At 49.8% G+C, this 22,045-nt stretch overlaps 1 protein-coding gene across 1 annotated transcript in view; it reads left to right on the forward strand.

Moving 5' to 3' along the window:
* Window positions 1-22,045, forward strand: part of CUX1 (cut like homeobox 1) — a 345,803-nt gene that overhangs the window by 240,418 nt on the left and 83,340 nt on the right. The window contains exons 7-8 of the mRNA XM_045284658.1: window positions 1,155-1,231; window positions 2,543-2,609. Of these exons, the coding sequence (XP_045140593.1) occupies window positions 1,155-1,231; window positions 2,543-2,609 (144 nt within the window). The remainder of the gene's footprint in view (window positions 1-1,154; window positions 1,232-2,542; window positions 2,610-22,045) is intronic.

The raw sequence follows: 22,045 nt of genomic DNA on the forward strand, positions 1-22,045 counted from the left end.
GGGGGGGGCACTCAGGGTCTTTTTATTACACAGTGGTGGTGATGTGGGGTAAGCACTGGGCTACTGGCCCAAGGTCAGCAGTTCAAACCCACCAGTCGTTCAGAAGGAGAAGGATGAGGCTGTTCTGGATCCAGAAAGGGTCACACTCTCAGAAACCCTTGGGTTTGTAATATATTAGACATTTGCGTCAGATATGAAGGCACCATGTCTAACGAGTAGAAATGGAGCCAAGGAAGGAAGGGCAAGGACATCTGGCCCATTAGAGTCTTCTGCTGTTTACTTTTTTTAAACTCCGATCATTGGCTTTCCTCTTTGGAATACCTGAGAGTGTTAGTGATGCTTTTCTGTGTTGTTGTTAGTTGCCAAGCAGTATACTCCAACCCCTGTCCTCTAGATGCTAACCATTTGAATGCTCTTGAAAACAATTGTCTGCTTTTTACTTCTCTGTATTCCCAGGTTTGTGACTCTCCTGGCATATGCTATCTTCATACCCTGTACAAATAATAAAACTTATTTTTAGAGATTTTCTGCAGATTAGGAGGAAAGGCATGCTAATTATTGACCAGGGAATTCATGTCGAGATCAGGGGAAATCTAACTCTGTGGAATGTAGTTGAGAACATTCCGAATTTCCCCATTAGGTATTGCAGTTGCATTTGCATTCCATTATAACAGAGCGGGAACAGCTGTCACATCTATTTAGTACATCCTTTATTCCAACAAACTCCTTCATTGTGTCAGCAAAATGTAAATGCATCACTCTGCGTGGACCGGCTTCAGGAAACAATGAGTGCGTGATGATGGGTTGTTTGTGTGGGGTTGTTTTTTGTTGTGTTTTGTTTTTCATCTTTTTTCAGTTTTCCTTCTGAATCTCCAGCATTGGCAGCACAGTTACATTTAGGGTAACCTTCCACACAGATTGTCACATGTCAAGCCCTCCCCGCTGCCTGCTTCACATTATGCCAGCTGTGGTGACCAAGCCAGGCCGTTCGGGACGAGGAAGAAACCTCGCCGTGCGCATGGCACTCGAGGGAGAGCGGTTGGCAGCTGCCTGTGGGTGGCCGGCGATGCTGGCTGACCACTGTCACTCAGACGTCCAAGACGTCTCAGCCGGTGACGAGGTGACCGATCTGGCTGCGTGGTCTCTCTTTTCAGAAAGCTGCAGGAGACACAGCTGTCCACCACCTCAAAGCTGGAGGAAGCGGAACACAAGCTCCAGACTCTGCAAACAGGTCTGATGTCCTCCCTCCCCGCCGAGCTGATGGAGGGCAGGCTGGGGGAGAGGAGCCTGCCCGTCTGCCCCTGCCCCTCCGACTCCCACGGGGACCCCTGGGCTCACTGCTGAGTGTACACATTGGTGCACACGCGTGCACTCGCGGCTGCCCAAGACCCCCAGTAGCCTCCTTGCCCTTGTCATTCGTCACCAGCATTGAGAATGAGAATCCCCTCGCCGTCCTTTCCATGCCCCATCGTTCCTTCCACTCTTTGGCCACCAAGCACGTGGAACGCTTCAAATCGTCAAGGGCTGGCATTTCCTTTCAAGCAATGATAGGAGAAAGCAGGGTTTCCAAAGGGATGGTCAAGGGGGGGGTGAGAAGAGCAGGCCTGGAAAACAGAAAGAATGCCCCAAAAGGTTATGCTGCCATTTTTAGTTTCTGGAAACTTCTTTTCTGGCGGTAGGGCCATAGGGGGTGGGGGTTGGGGGAAACGAGGGGGCCAAATGTCTACTGGCAGGACCACAGCCCTGCCAGTTTGACTGAAATGCAGAGAGAGAACACTAGCGAGCATCCGTCATAATCCCAGTGGAAATACGGGGCAGAGTGGGAGGCAAGAATCCCCCTTGGAGCGGACAGTGAGTAAGGGCCAGAAAGGATAAAGACCTCTCCGACCACCCAGCAGTAACCACCAGCAGACACTCCGAGAGGAAAACGGCAAAGGGTATGAACCGGCTTCTTGCAAAAGAAATCGCAAATGGCTGGTACATATCTGAACAAGGTCGATGATCAAGAGGCAGGGAGATAAGAAAGGGTTGTTTGCCTACCAGACTGTCAGAAACATTTGAATTGCTGGCATCTGGTGTTAGAGTGGGGGGGGAGTGTCCTCCTGGGGGTGGGGGCAGCTGGGTCGTGGTCCTGGCAGTTTAGTTGCGTGAGCTCTCCATCCTGCAGCTTCAGGCCTCCATGTCCAGGAGCACGCAGCACAGGTTTAACTTGTGTTGGCTGTGGCAGTGCCATGTCCCCAACACAGAAGGGTGGGGGAGCAAGACTCCAGCAGTGTGTATAGTATGCCCTTTATGGGGAAAGATTGCATGTGCCACCGTGTCTGCATGTTTTGAAGCGAAGCTTCCGGGGGCTGAATTATTCCCAGGGGCTGGTGATCCCTGAGGACGATCCTGGGAGGAGACGAGGCTGAAGGAAGTGCCCTTTTGTCATCTTTGACTCTCAGGAAATGAAAAATACACAGTACGATTTTCTTTCTTTCTTTTTAATTGATTTAAACCAGTTTGTAGTCTAAATCCTGGTTTTATGTCCCATACCTTGCAGCCCTGGAGAAAACTCGAACAGAATTATTTGACCTGAAAACCAAATACGATGAAGAAACTACTGCAAAGTAAGTCCCTGGTGGTTTCCCTCATCGGTGTGCGTTTGGTTGGGTCTCACCTGGTTTTGCTAATCCATAAAAGATTTGCCTCCATTCCCCCAGCTGCCGGTCTGCAAAGGGGGAAGGGCTTGGCAAGGGCAGGTGTCTGCACTGCTGCGCGGGGCGCCGCTTTGTTTCAGAGAGGAGGTAATGCCCGAAGTCTGGTAGCAAGCTCGAGCGCAATCTACCGAGAAAGACATCCAAGGGACACTTTTCTCCCTGATGACTGTGAGGTACCCCATCTTTTTGCTTAGAGAGGTGGGGAAGAAAGGGCCTCCGAAGTGAGCTGGAATTAACGGGTTTGGGCCACGTTGAACCAGACAATCATATAGTCTCCTGTGCTGGCAATGACACTGAAGAGGAGCAGTGTCACATTCAACATCAAGAAAGAGCATCTCAAGATCTATCCTGAAGGGCAGAGATGTCCGTGATAGGATTTTATCCAAACACTTACAAGGAAGGCCAAGTAGCATGGCTATTATTCAGATTTATGCACCAAGCAATAATGGCAAAGATGGAGAAATTGAAGATTTTTACCAGCTTCTACAGTCTGAAGTTGATTAAACATGCAAACAAGAGGCATTGATAATTACTGGTGATTGGAACATGGGAGTGGGAAACAAAGAAAGATCACTAGTTGGAAAATGTGGCCTTGGTGGTAGAAATGGCACCAGAGACGCATGCTACAACTTTGCAACAGCACAACCAATGACGTGCATCAGAACTACCTTTTGTCAACCACATGAGCCACAACTATGCACATGGGCATCCCCGGATGTAATCACAGGCATCACATTGATTGCATCTGTGGAAGGCGACTAAGGAAATCATCTCAGTACTGGCTGAGTAACAGACCATCAGGTGCTCATATGCAAGATGCACTTGAAGCTGACGAAAATTCAGACAAGTCCACGAGAACTAAAATATGACCTTAAGCAAATCCCATCTGAATTTAGAGAACACCTCAAGAATCGATGTCCTGCATCGGACACAACGGACTGAAGACCAGGCAGATTGCGAGACAACACGAAACACCTCACAGGTGAGTGAAAGTGAGCCGAGGAGACAACGACAGAAAAGATGGCCCGAAAACCTACAAGTGCAGCTAGCGCATGAAGACACAGTAACTGCGAAATGTGCCTGTGTCAGTCGTTAGACCAAAAGAGAAGAACGCACTTAGCTTGTCTCCAGCCAAAGGAACTGGGGGGGAAAAAAATCCAGGCTTGAGTTTCAGTATTGAAGGACACAAATTGTCAGGTGGAAGCATCAAAAGAAGATGAAAGGAATGCACAATTATTGTGCCAAGAAGAACTGGTTGACAGTCAGCCATTGCAGGAGGGAGCATACGATCCAGCACCAGGGGTCGTGAAGGAGGACGCTCAGGCTTGTAGTGAACAAAGGCACCGAGGGAAAACCAGGCTTCAAGAAGTGACAGGCTACTGAGATGTTTCAAAGCGGATTCAGCACTCACTCATCTATACCAAGAAATTTGGGAGACAAGTTATATGTGGACCAGCCAACTACAAGAGATCCACATCCATGCCCATTCCAAAGAAAGGAGATAGACGAGAGTACAGGAATTATTGACCCATATCACAAGTATCACGTGCAAGTAACAGTTTGTTGAAGATAAATCAAAATGTTTGCAGCAATACATTAACAGAGAACTATTGAGAAATTCTAGCCAGAGTCAAAAGAGGGTGAAGGACATCATTGGTGGCGTCAGGTGAATCTTGGCTGAAAGCAGAGAATACCAGAAAGATACTGCCTGTGTTTTATTGAGGATCACCAAAAAAGTATGGATAAGACTGGGAAGAATGGGAATTCTATATCACTTAACTGTTCTCATGAGGAACGCATGCATAGACCAAGAGACCGGTGTTGCAACAGAACAGAGGGATACTGCATGATTTAGAATCCAAAAAAGGTGTGCATCGGGGTTGAATCTTTTCATCGTATTGTTCAGTCTGCCTATTGGGCAAATAACCCCTGAAGCTGGACTGTAAAAAAGAAGGGGTTGGACCCCAAGAGTGGAGGAAGGCTCACTAACAACCTTTAATGTGCACATGACCCAACCCTGCTAGCTGAAAGTGGAGAGAACTTGAAGCATTTACTGATGAAGAGCAATGACGACAGTCTTCAGTATGGATGGCAGCTCAACCTTAAAAAAAGAAAAAGCAAGGAAAACAAAATGTTTGAAGTGTTAAAAAGCTGTGGCTTTGGGGACATCTTAATGCATGCAAAATGTGGACAGTAAATAAGGAAGGTGGAGGGATTGATGCATTTGAATCGGGGTCCTGGGGGAGGAATATTGCATATTCTAGGGACTGCCAGAAGCATCACAAATGGGTCTTGGAAGGACAGCTAGAATGCTCCGTAGATGCAAGGATGGCACGACTTCATCTCACGTACCTTTGGCATGACGGTAAGAGGAGCCAGTCTTTGGAGAAGGAGGCCGTTCTTGGTAAAATAGAATACCCACCGAAGAGAGGAAGCATCGGCTGTCCCAACGGGCTCCGACATGGGTCTGATGGTGGGATGGAGCAGGACCCGGCGGGTCCCGGTCTCTTGTGCGTAGGGTCGCTATGAGTCAGAACCACCTGACGGTGCTCCGCACAACAGCAGCCCCCAGGGATCACTGAGCACACTCCCACAGCCTGTCACTGGGGCAGCACGGTGTCAGGGGGACTCCCCCACCCCCCACCCACACCCCTCAGATGTAACCGTGGCAGAAACCAAAAGCATCCTCTCCGTAGCACATCTCAGTGGGCAGTTGGCTTCTCTGTTTCTGCCCATGAGTCATCTGTGTGTGTGTGTTGTTTCTGTTTGGACTTTGTTCTACAAAGCAGGTTGGCAGGAAATTGAATTTTTACATCATGATATTTTCAGCTGATATTTGGCATTCCATATTGGTTTGATGGTTTGGGGTTTGTTTTTTTTTCTAACCATAAATAGTTTGTGACATTTCATCTCTAAAATGATTTGATTTGAGGGCCCCGTGAAAATTCCTTGATCCGCCCACTCTTTCATAACGTCATCGTACCTGTTGGCATGAGTCGTAACCACTTTGGTGGGAGTCTCTGTGCATTCAATTATTTTTATTCGTTTGTGTCTTTGATCAGCCTTCTTCTTATTAAACCACACGCTTTCTCAAAGGCTTTGGGTAGAGATACAGTTCGTATATCTCCAATTAACCCAAGTGGTCTTTATTTAAAATAAATAAAAAGAGGCCTCTTTCACATGGTGGGTCACTCTTGAGAAACAAGTGGCCACCTGCTGTCCAAGAAGACAGACAGTGAACCACGCTGACGGAGCAGGATGCTGCCACGTGGTCACGTGAGGTAACGCGCTGTGACTTTCGTTTCCACTGGGCCCCAGTTCTGAATGCCGCTCTCACGCACAACCCTTCCCCAAAAGCCACGTTCGGAGCATGTCCTTGGAGCGTCCCCCGCTCCCCACCCCGCAGGAGTTGGCATCTCCTGTCACACAAGGGAGGGTCAGCCATGGACAGCCTGCCTGGGTGGAAACACGACCACTCACAGCATCGTGCAGGGCTGGCAGCAGAGGGTGCTGTTTGTCACTGTGGCCCACAGGCCGGTTCATTTCTGGCCTGTGGTTTGCGTTGGGAATTTCATGGTTTCTCGTGAGGCTTGTCCATTGAAGGGCTTTATTTGGGGTAAGAATGGGGAGGGGGGAGGCGTGTTAAGAAAACTGGAAAAGCGTGCTCTTGGAGGGAGAACTGAAGATCTAGACCAGTAACATTGTTCTGCACTAACTTGCATCTTCTCTAGGCGGGGGTCTAGGGACAGGGGAGGCAGAGGTGGAATTGCCTTGCCACGGGCTGGACCCTTTGCTCAGCCAGAGTCCCTGCTGAACAGCAAAGCTCTCCTACCTGTTGGCCCTGCCCCCAGTCCTGGCTCCCCACGGTGGGATCGGAGCCTGCCTCTCAGGGAGACAGTGGTGATTTCCAGTCTTAAGTGGGTTTTGAGTTACTGTTGGTAGACTCTTCAACTCCGGGGCTGTTGCCTGGGCAGCTGGTCCCATCACCACACAGGTTACAGGATTGGGTCCCACAGGACCACAGCTGGACACTGTGCCCTGGACCCACTGCAGACCTCTGACACCATCGCTGCCCCAGGGACATGGGTGCTCATTGCGTGGAGTCACACAGCATATTTTTGCATGATCCTGCCTGGCCTTTCAGGATGGTTTGAGGCCAAAGTGATATTGTCACAGGATCTAAGGAGGGGATCACAAGTCCACATGTGACTTGCTGGACTTGCTCCAGCGACGACAGCAATGGGAAAGAGACTGTTACCTGCTCTCCCCAGGGCTTTGGCTGTCGCTCCTCTGTGGCTGCAAGGCACCGGACACTCAGAGTAGTCCCTCCCCTGACGTCACGCTGCCATCTCAGGGGGCCCGAGTCATGGGAGCAGGAAGGACCCACTTTCCCCTAGTCCTGCTGGGAGGCGGGCATGGGGCTGTGCGTGCCTGCGTGGAGCGAGAGGCTTCCCGAGCAAGTGATAGGTGCTGCAGGATGGCGGCCGGCCCACTCATGCAGCAGACAGCCTGAGAGGCCTCTGGGGCCTCACTCTATGCTGGCCTGCCCTGTCTGTCCCTGCTCTCCGCGGGAGCTCCCAGATGCATGGGGAGAAAAGCCATTGTGATCCAGTGTGTCCCCTGGTGCAGTAGAGGGGCAAGGGGGCTGAGCTGTCAGATAGGATGGGTTCTTTCTTAGGCCAGGGTCCCTGGAAGGACCAATGAGGAGGGTCCCGGGCGGGAACCCTGCAGAGCTAGAACCCAAGAGGTGGGCTGCTTGGAGCCCTGGAGAGTGAAAAAGGCCAAGGAGGCACCAACAAGCCCTGATCTTCCCCTCCTCCTGCCCCCTACCAAGTATCCCATGGCCAAGCCCAGGGGAAGCTAGAGGGGCGCCTGAGGTAGTTAGTTTATTGTGCCAACCTGGCCGATAAACACATGTGGGGTTAACTGAAGGGCGGGAGGATAAATGGCTTAGTGAGCCTCGCCTTTCTAGTTCTCAGGTCTCTTGCTTTGTGATGGTCGGACCAGGGTGTAGCTGCCTTAGCCAGTTCCCTGATTCAGCTGGCAAGGCTCACTTCCTGCAAGACATCCCTGAGGAGAAGCCATATGGACCTACCCCGATGCAGCCCTGGGTGCTGGAGTACCCGTGTGGAGACCCCTGCCACCACTGAGATGCTTGTTGGTGTCATAGAGTATGTTTTGTGAGATGGAGGAGGACTTTGTGGATTGGTGTTGGACATGTGGGTTAATGTTGGACTTGTGGGCTTGGGCAGCACTGGGTTGGGATGTTTTCTTGATGTGCACTTACCCTGTCTATAAACCTCTCTTTTATACATGAGTTTCTGTGGATTTGTTTCTCTAAAGTACCCAGACTCACACAGCGCCCCCCAGGCAAGAGCAGATAGAGAAAGGGGGAAAGGGAGCAGGAGGGATAAATGGAAGTCCTCTAACACAGGACAGTCCAGATGGAGCAGAAGGAAGAACTGCCCGGAAGACTTCCTGGAGGAGGCAGCACTCGAGTACTCTGGTGGAGGTGCCCCAGGGGCGCAGGGAAATCTCACTCGAGGGCCCCCTGATCATCTGGCCAGGGGGTGCAGGGGCCATGGTGGGCACACTGCCTAGATCAGGAATGGACAAAAGGCTTCCCCAGCCTGTCCCCAAGGAAGCACTCCACGCAAAGCTGTGGGAATGGACTGAGATCGTAATTGCTGCTTGCTTTCCGCTTCTGTCTCGGAGATCGCATCTGAAGCGCCGCCTCCGCAGCCCCTTTTCCATTGTCAGGGAAAGGTTTGTCACAATACCATCTGCTTCAGGCCCGGCATCTGGACAGACGTTTTATTAGCAGAGACACCTTTTCATTAATACATAGGAATACAAGTCCCCAGAGGGCAAACCTTTTCACAAATGGGCTTAGAAGGTTTCAGAACCGTGTCTTTTCCCTCTGTGAAGGGAAGGGTTCTTGGAGAATATCTATTTACAGAGCGCAGCAGGCAGGAGTTGAGGGAGACAGACCTCGGAGTGACTCTGGCATCTCACTTTTGTTCCTGTACGGTGAACGGGGTGGCACGTCTTCGTCTTCAGGCCCCTGGGGGGTTGGAAAGAGCAAGGCGATGTTGGGGGGGGGGGGTACGGCACCCAGCTCAGTGAGTGCCATGGTTGCTGTCAACGAAGCGTGCCCCTTCCTGGCAAGCTGGCTTAGGATGACCCGAATCTGAAATGAACAGGCCTAGAGGAAGATAGAGCATCCTGACCCCTCCTCCCAGGAGACTGTGCAGACTCTCCCATCTTGCCAGCCTGCCACTGGGAGATGATGCAGGAGTGACCAGCCTCTCCATCCCTACCCCCACTCTGGAGAGGGGCCTCCAGCGAAGCTGCTCGAGCCCCCAGTTCATTGTGTCCCTTCCCGGCCGGGCGTCAGCTGGGCAGGCAGGGCTGGTGTGCCGAGCATGGCAGCAGTAAAGTTTTCCATGTGTAGGCTTGAAGCAAAATGTAATTAGCCTTTATGTGCAGAACAAGGCCCCATTGATGAATACAGCTGGTCTTTGTTTTGTCCTGTCATTGAGAGTGGGAGGTGAAAGTGTTCTTCTTCATGTTTATTAATGCAAGATTCCTTAGACAAATGGCAAGCAGAGTTTAATATTTGTCGGAACATGGGGTGGGAAGGGGGGGGTTGCCAAAACAGTTGTTGTGGAAGAAGGTTTCAGGGTTTCAGATTATCATTTCTGGGTTAAATAAATCAATTCCTTCTCTGCTCTTTTAAGATGAAAAATAAAACAAAATACCTCCATCTCAGGTGGGTGCCCTAGCAATCCTAGTGAATTGGCCTGACAGTGGAGTCCAGCAAAGCTGAGTGTTGTGGGGATGACAGCTAAGGGACTCCTTGGACCGGCTTGGAGGTGGATGGGCTCTCTGACATGCCCGTCCCAGGTTTCTACGCCTGTCTTTGCCACTGGTCACTCACTTGGCTTTGGACCTGCTTAAGCCCACTCCCAACAGTACTTGGGCAGGCATGCAGAGATTCCTATTTTTGTGCAAGTCCACGGCCGCCTCTTTGCTCGGTCCCCCAGGACCCTGGCTGGCAAAGGAGCTGCACTTGTGGCCCATGCAGTCAGTCTAGGACATTCCTCCTGCCACGTGGGCCGAGGCTCTGAGCCACCAGTGAAAGAAAAGATTGAATTGCCCTGAAATAACTGCATTTTAGTGTAGCTCATGTTCATCTGAGAATTGCCGCTTCCCAAACCCTCCTTTCCCTGCCAGTAAAATGCGTATTTCTTAAGGTCACCTTGCTGTGTTCTTCGCCTGTAAGCTTTCGCTTTTTCAAAAGAATGGCATTGCAGAGTACATCACAGCAGAGGCATGTGTGACAAGCTTTGCTTGAATTAATTGCAGAGTCTTGTCTCTTTAGCATGTTGTCATGGATTGAATCTTATCTCCTTCCCACCTCCCTGTCTTCCCCTCCCCTGCCCCCAAATGGTTATGTAATGACATAGCCATCCCACGTGTTAGGGTCTGATGAGACCAGCCGATCTGGTGCCAGGGGACGGTGGCAATCACAAACCCCGATCTGATGTAAGAGGAGCCTCTCTGGGATATGACCTGTGTCCTCTTTTATCTTATGAGAGAGAAAAGGAGAGGGAATTCGGCAGAGACGATGGGACCTCAGAAAAAAGAGCCAGGAGCAGGTTGTATCCTTGGAACCCAGGGTCCCTGAGTACCTAAATCAAGGCAGTCTCCGTGGCAGAAGCCTCCTCCAAGAGCTGACAAAGAGAATGCCTTCCCTTAGAGCCAGTGCCCCGAGTTCAGATTCCTAACCGCCGACGCTGTGAGAGATTAGATTTCTGTTACTGCAGCATGGAGGCACGCGTGTATAATCAGTGTTTTACCAGCAGGTAAAATATGCTCTGAGAAATCGGAAAACTTTTCCCTTAGCTGACTTCACGTAGGACTTTATTAACAGCGTTGTCTAGTTGTCTTCGGACGACTGCGTCCGGCATCGTGGGGGTAAGGGCATGAGGACGTCAGACATAATTTACCAAGAAGCAGCAGCAGCTGGTGACAACAGCCATCGACACGGGAACGCAGTCACCCCTGGGGCATGCCGGTGGGGTGCCTTCCAGAGAGATTGCTGCCGACAGTTCCGCAGTGTTTCCTCTTTTGTTTCGTGTTTAGATGTTGTTGTTTTACTTTTTCAGTTATAAATTGGGTGGCCATTTACAGAGGAAAAATCGCCTTCTTTGCAAGAATCTGGACACATGTTGTTTCCTGTCATTCATTGTAGTCTGCACAAGGTGGCATTACCATTCATCTGACTTCTGCCCTGTGCTTTCCATGTCCATGGAAACCCATTCCTTCCTCACCATTCTTGCCTTTTGAACTCTCTCCCCGGGGAGGTGCTTTCCTTTTGATTATGAAGGGTGGGTTGTTCTAAGTGATGTGTAACCCCCTAGTATAATTGCTTACCTTACAGACCTGCTTGTTTAAGGGCTGTAGTCTCAGGGTCTACCCGCCCCTATGTGGCCAGCATGTCTAGTCCTTTTTATGTATCTTAGCTTTGTTCCACGTTCTTCTCCCAGTCTTTACTGGACATTCTCATGTGATCCTTTCAAAGCAATTGGTAGTGGTAGCCGGGCACCATCTAGTTCTTCTGGTCTCCAGGTCATGGAGGCTGATCTGTGCATGGTCTGTTAGTCCTTTGAACTGATTGTTTCCGTGTGTCTTTGATTTTCTTCACACTTCTTGTTCTGGATGGGAAAAGACCAGTAGTTGCACCTTTGAGGCTTCTCACAAGCTTTTAAGACCCCAATTGCTACCCACCAAGAACAGAAAGGACTAGAAAATTTATTTGCGAACTGTTTTGCACCAGTTAGCCTTGATGTCCCCTGAGTAGCCGGGCCAAGACACTCTCTGCTTCAAGGTGGTTTGATTATGGATTAAGAAGTTTTTATAACTTTGCGCCCTGTAGATTTTACTATATCCATGAATATATGAGGGGACTTGAACAGTTAAAACTTTGTCAGTTTATTCTCCCTCCATGCCACCCTCCATGCATGCTAGACCTGATCTGTTTATCAACATGTTTTGTATTTTTGTTTCATTATATGTTGGCTCATATTAAGGTTTATCTCTGAGATATTATGTCACTGGGGGGGTCACCTGATTGAAGCTCTATTACATGGTTTTTGGTATATGAAACCCAGGAGTGATGAACCTAGGTACAGTACAGCAAGTAGAATAAGGGTTTCAGGAGGGGGTTGGGAGTATAGTGCAGGGGTGGGTGGGGGGGCGGGCATTGTAAGGTAAGAGACAATGTCAGAGTCCAGAAAGGAAAAGAAGGTTTGGAAACTGATTGTGGTAGCACTTGTAAAATACTGCTTGATGTGATTGAACTATGAAATGATAAGATAAATGTATTAGTTTCCAATTAATACATATATATTTTTTAAGTTCATGGACAAATGTAAATAAAATATAATGGGATTTCTCATGAACTTTTTAAAGCTCCTTTGTAATTGCAACAGATGTAGAAACATTCTCCTGAAAAAACTATATATATTCTGATGCCCATTCTCCTCCCCATACCTATTCATCTTCCATGCCTGCGTATGTATCCACTAATAGATGATTATGATGATGGTTACTGTAGAATAGTATTCCTTGTTGATAATGTCATGTGTATTAATCCCAAAGTTGTCTTTTACCATTATTGGTTCTCTATTTGAAGAACTCCCTTTGATATTTCTTGTAAGGTTAGTCTTGTTTTCACAGATTCCTTTGATTTCTGTTTACCTAGATTGTAGAAATGGCTTTCTTTTGTTGTCAGGTTTGACCATTTTGCTGGGTATATAATTCTTGGATGACATTTTTTCTTTCAATTTTATATATGTCATCCTATTGCCTTCTTGTCTGTGTGATTGTTTCTACGAGGAAATCACAGTTTAGTCTTAACGGTTCTCCTTGCAGGTAAAGTTTTATTTTTCCTGAGCTGTGTTTGTTTTGGTGTTGACTTGTTCTAGAATTCCTATTACATGTAAACTGTTGCTCTTGATGGCATCCCACATAGTTCTGTCGGGGGTGGGGTGTTTGTTTGTTTGTTTGTTTGTTTGTTTGTTTTTTCCATTTTTTTATGACTGTTTCTCTCACAGATTAGTATTGAGACATTTATCTTCACTGCCAATAATTCTATCTTCTATTGATTGGATTCTGTACATGGCCTATATCTGATATTTTAGTATTCTGGATTTCTTGGTGCTGTTTTGTGTAACATTTTCCCCCAGTTCTTATACTGTTGCCTGAGTTTTTTTACTATAGCCTCATCTCTGTTTTCTTCAATGTACTGAGATTGTCTGTTATTTCCAAGACGTGATGGCAGTGTTGTATCCGATCGGTTGTTCTATGTTGTTAAGTTTTGCCCAGGTTTTTGTTTTTCACTTTGATTTTGTTTCGATGTATGTGTGCGGGGCGTGTATGCTGCTTTGCTCACTGCCCTGGCTGTGCCCAGGTACTCACCACCTGTCTTCTGGTAGGTGAAAGAGAAGATGAGAGTGTGTGTGCTCTTCTCTATTTGCTCCTCAGGTAGAGCAGCTCAGGGTGGACTAAGCAGCCGTTGGCCGCCATCTTTCATGCATCAGGTGGTGCAGGAGAGGACGGTGGCCCTGGTCGAGGGAGTGGGGCTGCCAGTGGTACAGGTGTGGCTAGGCAGTATGGTCAAAGTTGCTCTCTCCCAAGAAGTGGAACAAACGGAAAAGGAAAAAAGAAACACAGGAGGGAAGGTAGGAAATAAGAAAAATAAAACAAAACTTTTAGAGAGAAAACTACAACACGAGTAAAAGAAAATAATAAGGGAAGGACAGAGAAAGGAGGGAACATTTTTCAAGAACTAGAGACGGGGAAAGGGAAAAAGTAATCAAAGGAAATAAAGGACGGGGAAAGAAGGAAAAGAAAGATGGCACGAATGAAAGGAAGAAGAATGAAGCAAAAACAAAGACAAAGAAAAAGGAGAAAACCAGTGGGCAGAGCACCCATCATGGGTCTGCTCACTCTGCTGGCAGGGGAGACCAGGAAGGGCAGTCGTCCTGGTGCCAGAGGAATTCCTGCTGCCCGAGGGCAGCACGGGGTAGGGTGAGTCTTCCGGCCCTTCACTGCTCTGCTGGCCTGAAGAGGCCAGGGGTGGCAGGTGTCCATCAGGCTGGACCTCCAGACTCAAGGCAAAGCAGGAGCTACATGTGCGGACGGGGAGCGTGTAATGGGTGTCATTGCCACATGACACTTCTGGTCACCAGGAAGATAAGGGCAGTGAGCAGGAGATCATACTCTCCTGGTCACCAGCTACTGCTCTGGCTGCTGGGGTGGGCCTGAGCGCAGGGAGCCAATGGTCACGTGACTGTGTTGGGCCAGCCGACCAGTAATCATTCCTTTATCTCCTTGGTCACCGTGTTCGTTCCATGTTCTTCTGACCAATGTTTGACTCACTTCTTGTTCCTTTTCCTTTGAAGCTCAGGCTTCCCTCAGCTCCCGGCCCTGCACTCCATCCACGTCTCTTCCTTTGGTCCCTCATGGCTTCGTGGTGGACCATCCAGGTAGCTCGTCCACCCTCCCACCAGAAATCCCATCCAGGGTCTTTCTTGATTGTGTTCTGCCTGGCTCCTCCTGGCAGCCACAGAAGAGGCTCCTCTGTGTCTGTTATGGAGGAACAGCCTCAAGAACAGAGTCAGACCCAATGACAATCCATGGGGCCCTTCCATGGCCCTCTGTGGGCTGCCTTGTTCACAGAGACCTCTTGAGCAACAACATGGGAGCACTATCAACAAAGAAGCCAGCCTTAAGCCTTCTCCCGTCAACCTGCTGCCTTTCCCCTCGAGGATGGGCCTCTCTTGTATTTATCTTGTTCTACTTCCACGTGAAAGACTCCAGAAACTGGGTCAGAGGGAGCAAAGACATTGGGCCAAGCCTGAGTCGCAGACCTATTCTAACAGTACTGTCAGACAACTACTGTTTCCCTGATTGAGGTGGACGGAGCCTGGCTCGAGGATGCCAGACCCAGGACTCTGTGCTGTACCTTTAAGAATGTAAGATTCTCTATTTCCTGTCTTTTTGTTGAGTCATCAATTTCCAGTTCAGGGTTGCGGTAATTATCCTGGCTGGATTAATTTCCCCTAAAAATAGAGAAACTGTTACTTTGATGTTTTGTGGGGAGGGTCGTTTGGGGGGGGTTGGACTCACATGAAAACCTTAGTGCCCTTCAACCTCAGGGGGAGCTAAATCGGACTTGAAGGGGGAAAGCTGGTGGCTTCTTTTCACCCTCTCGATCTTACCGCCAAAAGAATACAACTGGATTTTGTGACTGAGGACCTCGCCATCCCTGCCCCCGTGCTTTGTCTCCGACCTAAATGGCAGGTCTCGCGTGCGCTCTGGAAGGCTTTCCCGGGTGTTTGCACCACCTGCAGGGCTCAGCCGCCTCGAAGTAGCACGGGCCTGAGCCAATGTTCCTCCAGTCTTAGCAGAATGGAGGGGCGGCTTCGTATTTTTAAGCCCAGGGATTGCTGACCCACTTTATGGATTCCAGATGCTCTAGTGGTGTAGTGGGTATGCATTGGGTGGCTAACCACAAGGTCAGCAGTTTGAAACCAACCAAGCCCGTCATTGAGAGAGAGAAAGAGACGAGGTTTTCTACTCCTATAAAAAATGACAATCTCAGAAACCCACAGGCATTCTCCTCTGCCCTGTAGGATCACAGTGAGTCAGAATCAACTCGGTGGCAGCGAGATTTTTTATTTTTTTTTTGGTACCTACCGTCAGTAGTTGATGCTCCTAATAGCGGGGTCCACTCTGGTGAACACATTCACCGACAGTGTTCGCACCCCCATCCTCAGACATGCACATGTGCTCATAAGGCTGGTTCAGTATTTGTCGGTTGAGTGCTTTCAGGAGGAAGTGACCTCTGTGGATAGTAAAATACACGTGTGTAAGCACGCAGTTTACATGGATAAGTTCACATTTGCGCACACATTTTTCTTCAGAGGGTGTAAATGTGGATGTGTGTGCATGTCACAGCTGTTAAAGCCCTCCCTCGGAGCATCTGGTGGTTGTGAACTGCAGACCTTATAGTTAGCAGCACAGTGTGTAAGCACTACTCTACTAGGGTCAGACACAGAAACATACTTGTCAGGAGAGACAGTGCCAGTTCTCCCAGCATCCTCTGGGAGGACATTGTAGCTTGCCACGGTTTTGCAACCATTCTGCCCTTTAGAAGCAGAACTTACCAAGGGAAGTCCCGATCGAATCGATGGATGGATGGATGGATGGATGGATGGATGGATGGATGGATGGATGGATGGATGGGTGGGTGGATGGATGGATGGATTTAGATCTGGGATGGGAACTTTTTCCTGTCTAGGGCCATTGGATATTTGTAAAATCATTCAAAGGCCATACTAGTCAAGCATTTAACCAACCTGTCCCTAATGTGATTGCCGGAACTGCCTCTCTTTGGCCAGGCGTGTGGTGTTACCTGGCAGTGATGACTTCCCAGGCATGTACACCCCAAGGACTGGACGCATTATATGGACAGATGGATAATAGACTGGCAAAGCTACTTTTTCTGTTTGACCATAAATGTAAACCTTGGGAGAGTCACAGTTTGAAGGGAAAGCAAGTGAGTGAGCGGATCACTGGGGAGAAACATCCGTTTTGGAGAAGATGCCAGGCCATCTGTGAAATATAAAGTGGACATGCCACTCTGAGCCCTCCTGCTAGGCTTTGCAGAATTGTGGGGCTCACCTAAGATAGCAGATGGGGGTCCTGCAGAGTGCTCGCTCAAGCCTGGAGGGAAAGTGGCCCAAGCGAGGACCCTGCTCTTAGGCTGTGAATATCGAGTGCTCCGTATAGGGCCCGGGATATTCTGGACACACAGGGCCTTTGTTGGATTAACACATACACCCAGAGAGCCTGCCCATTCTTCAACCTCTTGGCCTTCAGCACTCAGTTGCTTCCCAGAAGCCCCACTCTCCAGCGCCTTCTGCCAGCAGTGATTGGGTAGCTGGCTCTTCAGGAAAGAGCCTGTCCAGGGTATGGGGAGACAGCCAGCCACTGGTAGGAGAGCACGGGTGCCATGATCATGGGGACCCTGGTGTGACTTTTGGCCCCCTGAATTGCGTAACCTCGGACGGGGCACTCGGCTCTTTGAGGCTTGGTTTTCCCATGTGGGAAGTGGAATGCACCACAGCAAGTCCCCAGCCAATCTCTGTACACACCACCCTCAGTAAATGGAGCCTGCCTCTGTGGGCACCTGGCATCAGGGCTGGCACATTTTGTGCATAGTGGTGGGTGGTGGTAGTGGCAGCGGCTGGGTGCCATCAAGTCAGTCCCAACTCATAGCCACCCCATGGATAGCAGAATCAGACACCATCTGGTCCTGCACCCGCCCAGGAGTGTTCTGTGTGAGCCTGCTGTTGCAGCCAACGAAGGATGATGTCCTTCCCCCTCTGGGCACTGGTCCCTCCTGGTCACATGACCAGAGGGCATGAGGTGAATCTTGCCATCTCCCCATCTAAGTCCTCTTCCAACACCAAAGGACCCTACCTGTCTCCACACTGACCCTGTGAGCAGCAGTGGGCTGCGGTCGAGACCTCTCTGGTTCGCACGAGCTTGTGAAGGCTGTTGGGGCAGTGGGCCCCGCTTTGTGCAGCACCATGTTTAGGAATTTTTAAAATCTTACCTTTTGGGTGCTGCTAAGGAAGGGTCAGAATGTTCCAAGTTCAAACCTATCACAAAGCCTTAATCCCCACCCCTGTCCCCAAGAAGGAACCCCTCTTAGGGGTTCACAACCACTGAAAACCAAGTGCAGAGTTTAAGCCCGCCACGCCCCGTCTTCTCACGTGAGGGTGTTAGGGGGTACGTGTTCCGCCCCCCAGGGACTGCACGTTGGAAAGACTGTCTAGTTGCGGTGAGATCGGACTCCATCTGGCTCAGGGACTTGGACGCTCTGTGGGCTGATGTACAACAGATTAGGAGAGGTGCCAAACAGCTGGGCACCCAGCAGGGCCATCCGGGGTTCTTGTCCTGGGACACCAGCCTTGATATGGATTGAATAACACCCCTCCTTGCCCGCCCCTCCCCACCTCAAACTCTGTGTTGGAAACCCTAACCTCTGTTTGAAAACGGGCTGCCTTTGTCTTGCTCCTGAGCCAGCTTAGTGTCTTGTGTCTATCTCTGGGCGGCTATGAAGGAGATTAAACAAACGAAGGGAACCAGAGATGACAGGGAAGAGAGGCACCAAGCCACCCAAGAACAGAAGCCCAAAGAGCGCCCTCCTCACCCAAGGGCCATGGGGGAAAGTGACAGGGATGGTCCTTCTGTCCAAAAAGCACCAGACCCCTAAGACGAGCCTCACGAATGAAACCTTTCCTACAGGCCAGGGCGGGAGATCTGGGTAATTGAACCATTGATTTCTTCACGGCTTGTTTGCCCTTTCATTCGCTTCCTGAGGTGCTGTTTGTTGAGGAATGCCTCCAATTGCCAGGGAGACAGTGGGGTGTCTCATATTTCCCCGCCAACCCGCCTTGAAGCCAGCGCCGGGTTCTGAGGCGAGCCCGCCGCATGAATGTTTAATGCAGAACTTTACAGCATCACTCCGGCAGCCGGGCCACATGGCTCTCCTGAGCTTTCCGATTTCACGCTCCTGCGAGCAGCAGCGCACAGACTGGGGGCACGCAGCATCGCTCAGAATTAACCCGCACACGACCACAACAGGGACTCGCCGGTCGGTGTCCCCACAGGCAACCCCACGGAGCTGGGAGAACGCATTAAGATGTCGTCATGTTTGGAAGGATATTAAGTGGCCCAAAGCACAAAGGCAGAAGCGGATTCTTGGCATCTTATTGGGCAGTGTCTAGTTTCACTTTTTTTTTTTAAGTGTAGCTATTTTCATTTTAGATGTTTCCCTTTTTTTTATAATTATTATTATAATCTGTCCCCTCTTAAAGCTTTGTCATTTGTCGAGTTTGTGGACTGAATTGATGACCTGCTTTCCCTATTTCCAAGGAAAGGCAGGATGTTCGGAATCTGCCATTGATTATGGAAAAGGACTGGCGGGGCTGTGTTTCCTCCTGGCCGTGGGCATATGGTTGGCTGTTCTGTTCTTGTACTCGCTGTATCTTGAAGTTCAAAGTGAAGGGGGGGAGATAGTCTGCAGCAGTGGTAGCAGGATGACTTACAGTTCAGTCCCTTAGAAAGGATAGTGTCTTCAATCAGTGCTGGCGGGATCATTGGTGAACTGCATTGAAGAGCCTCATGCAAAACCAATTCTAGATGTTCTAGACAATTTCATGCTTTGAAAAAAAGAAAGTCATCAAAGCACAGGAGACATTTTAGATGGATGTTCACAGAATCTAGGAGTAGCGAAGGCCTCCGTAAACATGAAGTCAAAAATAGAACTTACAGAGGAATGTCCGGATGCATGTTGGTTGGTTGGATGGATGGATGGATGGATGGGAACTTGTTTCAGCCTGGGGCCATTTGGATATTTACCACAGCATTTGGGAGCCAGACTAGTCCAGCATTTAATGAACCCACCCCTAATGTGATGGCTAGAACTAGCGCGTGGTGTTTATTACCTGATGTTGATGACTTCTCAGGCCGTGCACGACCCAAGGACTCGGCGTTCCCCACCCCTGGATTGGAAAGACTGACAGAAGTACTTGCTATCTATATTTCAAAGAAAGGGGATATAGGTAGATACACAGACATAAACACATACACACACCCTATATATATAAAGAACCCTTGCAGAACACTAAGAGAAAGGTCACTAGCCTAGTAGAGAACTCGCTGTTTCCAGCTTCTCACTCTGACGCAAATACGCCTGGTAAGCACGCTGCTTCCCCTCTAGCACACCTTAGTGTCCCTCCTATTCGCTTAGTTTTGATTTCATTTTATCTCCTGACTTCTTTTCCGCCACAGTCACTCTCAAGTCATCTCTTGGCCTCACCGCTCAAGCACCCACCCAACTTGTCTCAGGATGGCCCTGTCCTCCAAGCCCGTAGCTGGACATATCTGCCTGGTGCCTGCACTGCCTGCTTCCAAATCTTCCCACGTCTCTCTCTTGCCTCCATGGGAAAGTTCAAACCTCAGAGACTGCTTGGTCCGCAGGGTACTTCATTTCAACACTTCAGTTGCTTCCGCCAAGTGTGACCCCTTTAGAGAAATGAAGGCTTTTCCCAAACTGGGCCCCATCCGTACTCACCCCCCAAGTAACATCCAGACCCCATCCGTACTCACCCCCTAAGTAGCATCTGGACCCCATCTGTACTCACCCCCTAAGTAACATCCAGACATCGCACTCAACCTGCCCGCGGCCCCCTATGAGAAGGTCAGTGAGGGAGTACAGACACCTCGGAATACAGGAAAAGCACAGGGTCTTCTCGACTGAAGGAAAGTCATGTCTACATTTGGATGAAAGGAAGAGGCTGGGATAGGCTGACACACGGCAGGACGTCTGTAGGTGTGGGGGTGATCGGCGCATTGTTGTGACCATCAGCTGGCAGATAACTACATCAGATGGTCCTGCCTTCAGCCACTGTCTCCTGCTCCACACACTAAGGTCAAAAGAGTGTGGTTCTGTTTGTTTCATATTCACACACCTGATACTTGCACACCTTAGAAGACAAAATTGAAGGTATAGGTGGAGCGCCTCAGAGTGGTGGCTGCAGGTGGCACCTCCCCCGCACCCCAGGTGGAATTGCCAAGGATAGACCACTCTGAGGTGCTGCTTTTCTGATCTCTAGAACACCTCTAAGCTGGCCCAGTGACAGCTAGCAATGTGACAGGTTAATTTGTAATTCTTAGGACATGCACAGCCAGGCATGCGGTTGCTGGTTCTAAGCTGGCAGTCTTCACTCAGTGGCCCTCAGGTGCCCCAGCTCCAGGGTGCTGTCTCCAACGCTGGGTGGGCTCTGGCTCTGCTCCTTCTGGTGTTCGAGAACTCGACGCAGCTTTGGTGGATAAGCCAGCCTGTCGTGCTTTATAACTCAAAACCCACCATAAAAACAAATAGAGGCGTGCTCTGTATGTCCTGGTATGGAGACATCAACATTATGTGCACTTAAGTGACAAATCCAGGTGCCCAGTCACCTTAGCGGAAGGGGGGCGCACACGGTCACCTGTGAAGGCACATTCTGCCTCTGGGTGGGGTCTGGGAGATGGGGCCCCTTCGCTGTCACGCTTCTGAACTCAGACCCTCAGGTCGAGTGGAACCTCTATCTTCAGCTCTTGTTGAAGCAGAAGGAGTGGTGTTGGCGTCGAGCTTGGCTTTCCTCTTAGGTCCGGGCCAGCAGAGCGGCCTCAGAGAACCATTCACGGCCAAGTTTGCCATCTCAGGAGCTTCTAGGCACCAGGTTTAAAAACAAAACTAAAGCAACTTCCTCATGCTTAGATGCTGTTTCTGTACCTTAACCATTAAAACCAAACGAAACCCAAAACACCCCACCGCCATCCAGTGGGCTCCCACTCAGGGCAGCCCGGCCGGACGGGAAGCCGCTCCGGAGGGCTCCTCAGACTCTGACCCTTCATGGGATCGACAGCTTTGTCTCTGTCCCGAAAATCACTCAGGGGAGGGAGGGGGAGTTTGAACCAATGCCTTGTGGTTAGCTATGCTACAAGCTACACTTAACCCAGTGCACCACCAAGCTCATTGCCACGGAGCAAGCTCCTCCATATAGCAGTACTGTCAAGCAGGGTAGACCTGCCCCGTGGGTTTCTGAGACTGGCCATCTTGCCCAGAACAGGCTCATCTTTGTCCTGTGGAGCTAGCTGCTTAACCCCCTGTGCCATCAGGGCTCCTGAACAAAGCCTTTGCATGTGCCTGTCTCTAAAGCAAATGATGCTTCCGTACTGAACTTTTCAGTAACACTGCAAAAAACTCACCTGGCTGCCATTAAGTCAACTCTAACTCAGATGACCCAGTAGGACAGGGTAGGATTGTCCCCGTGGGTTTCCAAGATGGAATTCCTTATGGGAATAGAAAGCATCATCTTTCTCCCACAGAATGGCTGGGGGGTTCGAACTGCTAACCTTGTGGCTAGCAGCCCTACACGTAACCACTATGCCACCAGGGCCCCCTAAATGACACTGAAATCCCTCAAAGAGGTGAGCCCCCACCACCCCCACCTTCCCCTGTACAGCATAACCTAGGCCTGCGTATGTAACCCTGCCTGGCCTAGTGTCTGCCTCTGCAGAAGTGAGTCAGGGGACTAAGAATTCATAGTCCCGTTGCCTGAGGCTCAGTAAATGATAGCTCAGGGACCCGATCATTTGGCTTCCTAGCCATTAGCAGGACTGCTGAGCTCTCTGTGTAGTTAGCTATTAAAGAATTA

The sequence above is a fragment of the Echinops telfairi genome, unplaced genomic scaffold, assembly GCF_000313985.2.
Source record: "Echinops telfairi isolate 266 unplaced genomic scaffold, ASM31398v2 ScPeMD7_5;HRSCAF=22, whole genome shotgun sequence".
Lineage (NCBI taxonomy): Eukaryota > Metazoa > Chordata > Mammalia > Afrosoricida > Tenrecidae > Echinops > Echinops telfairi.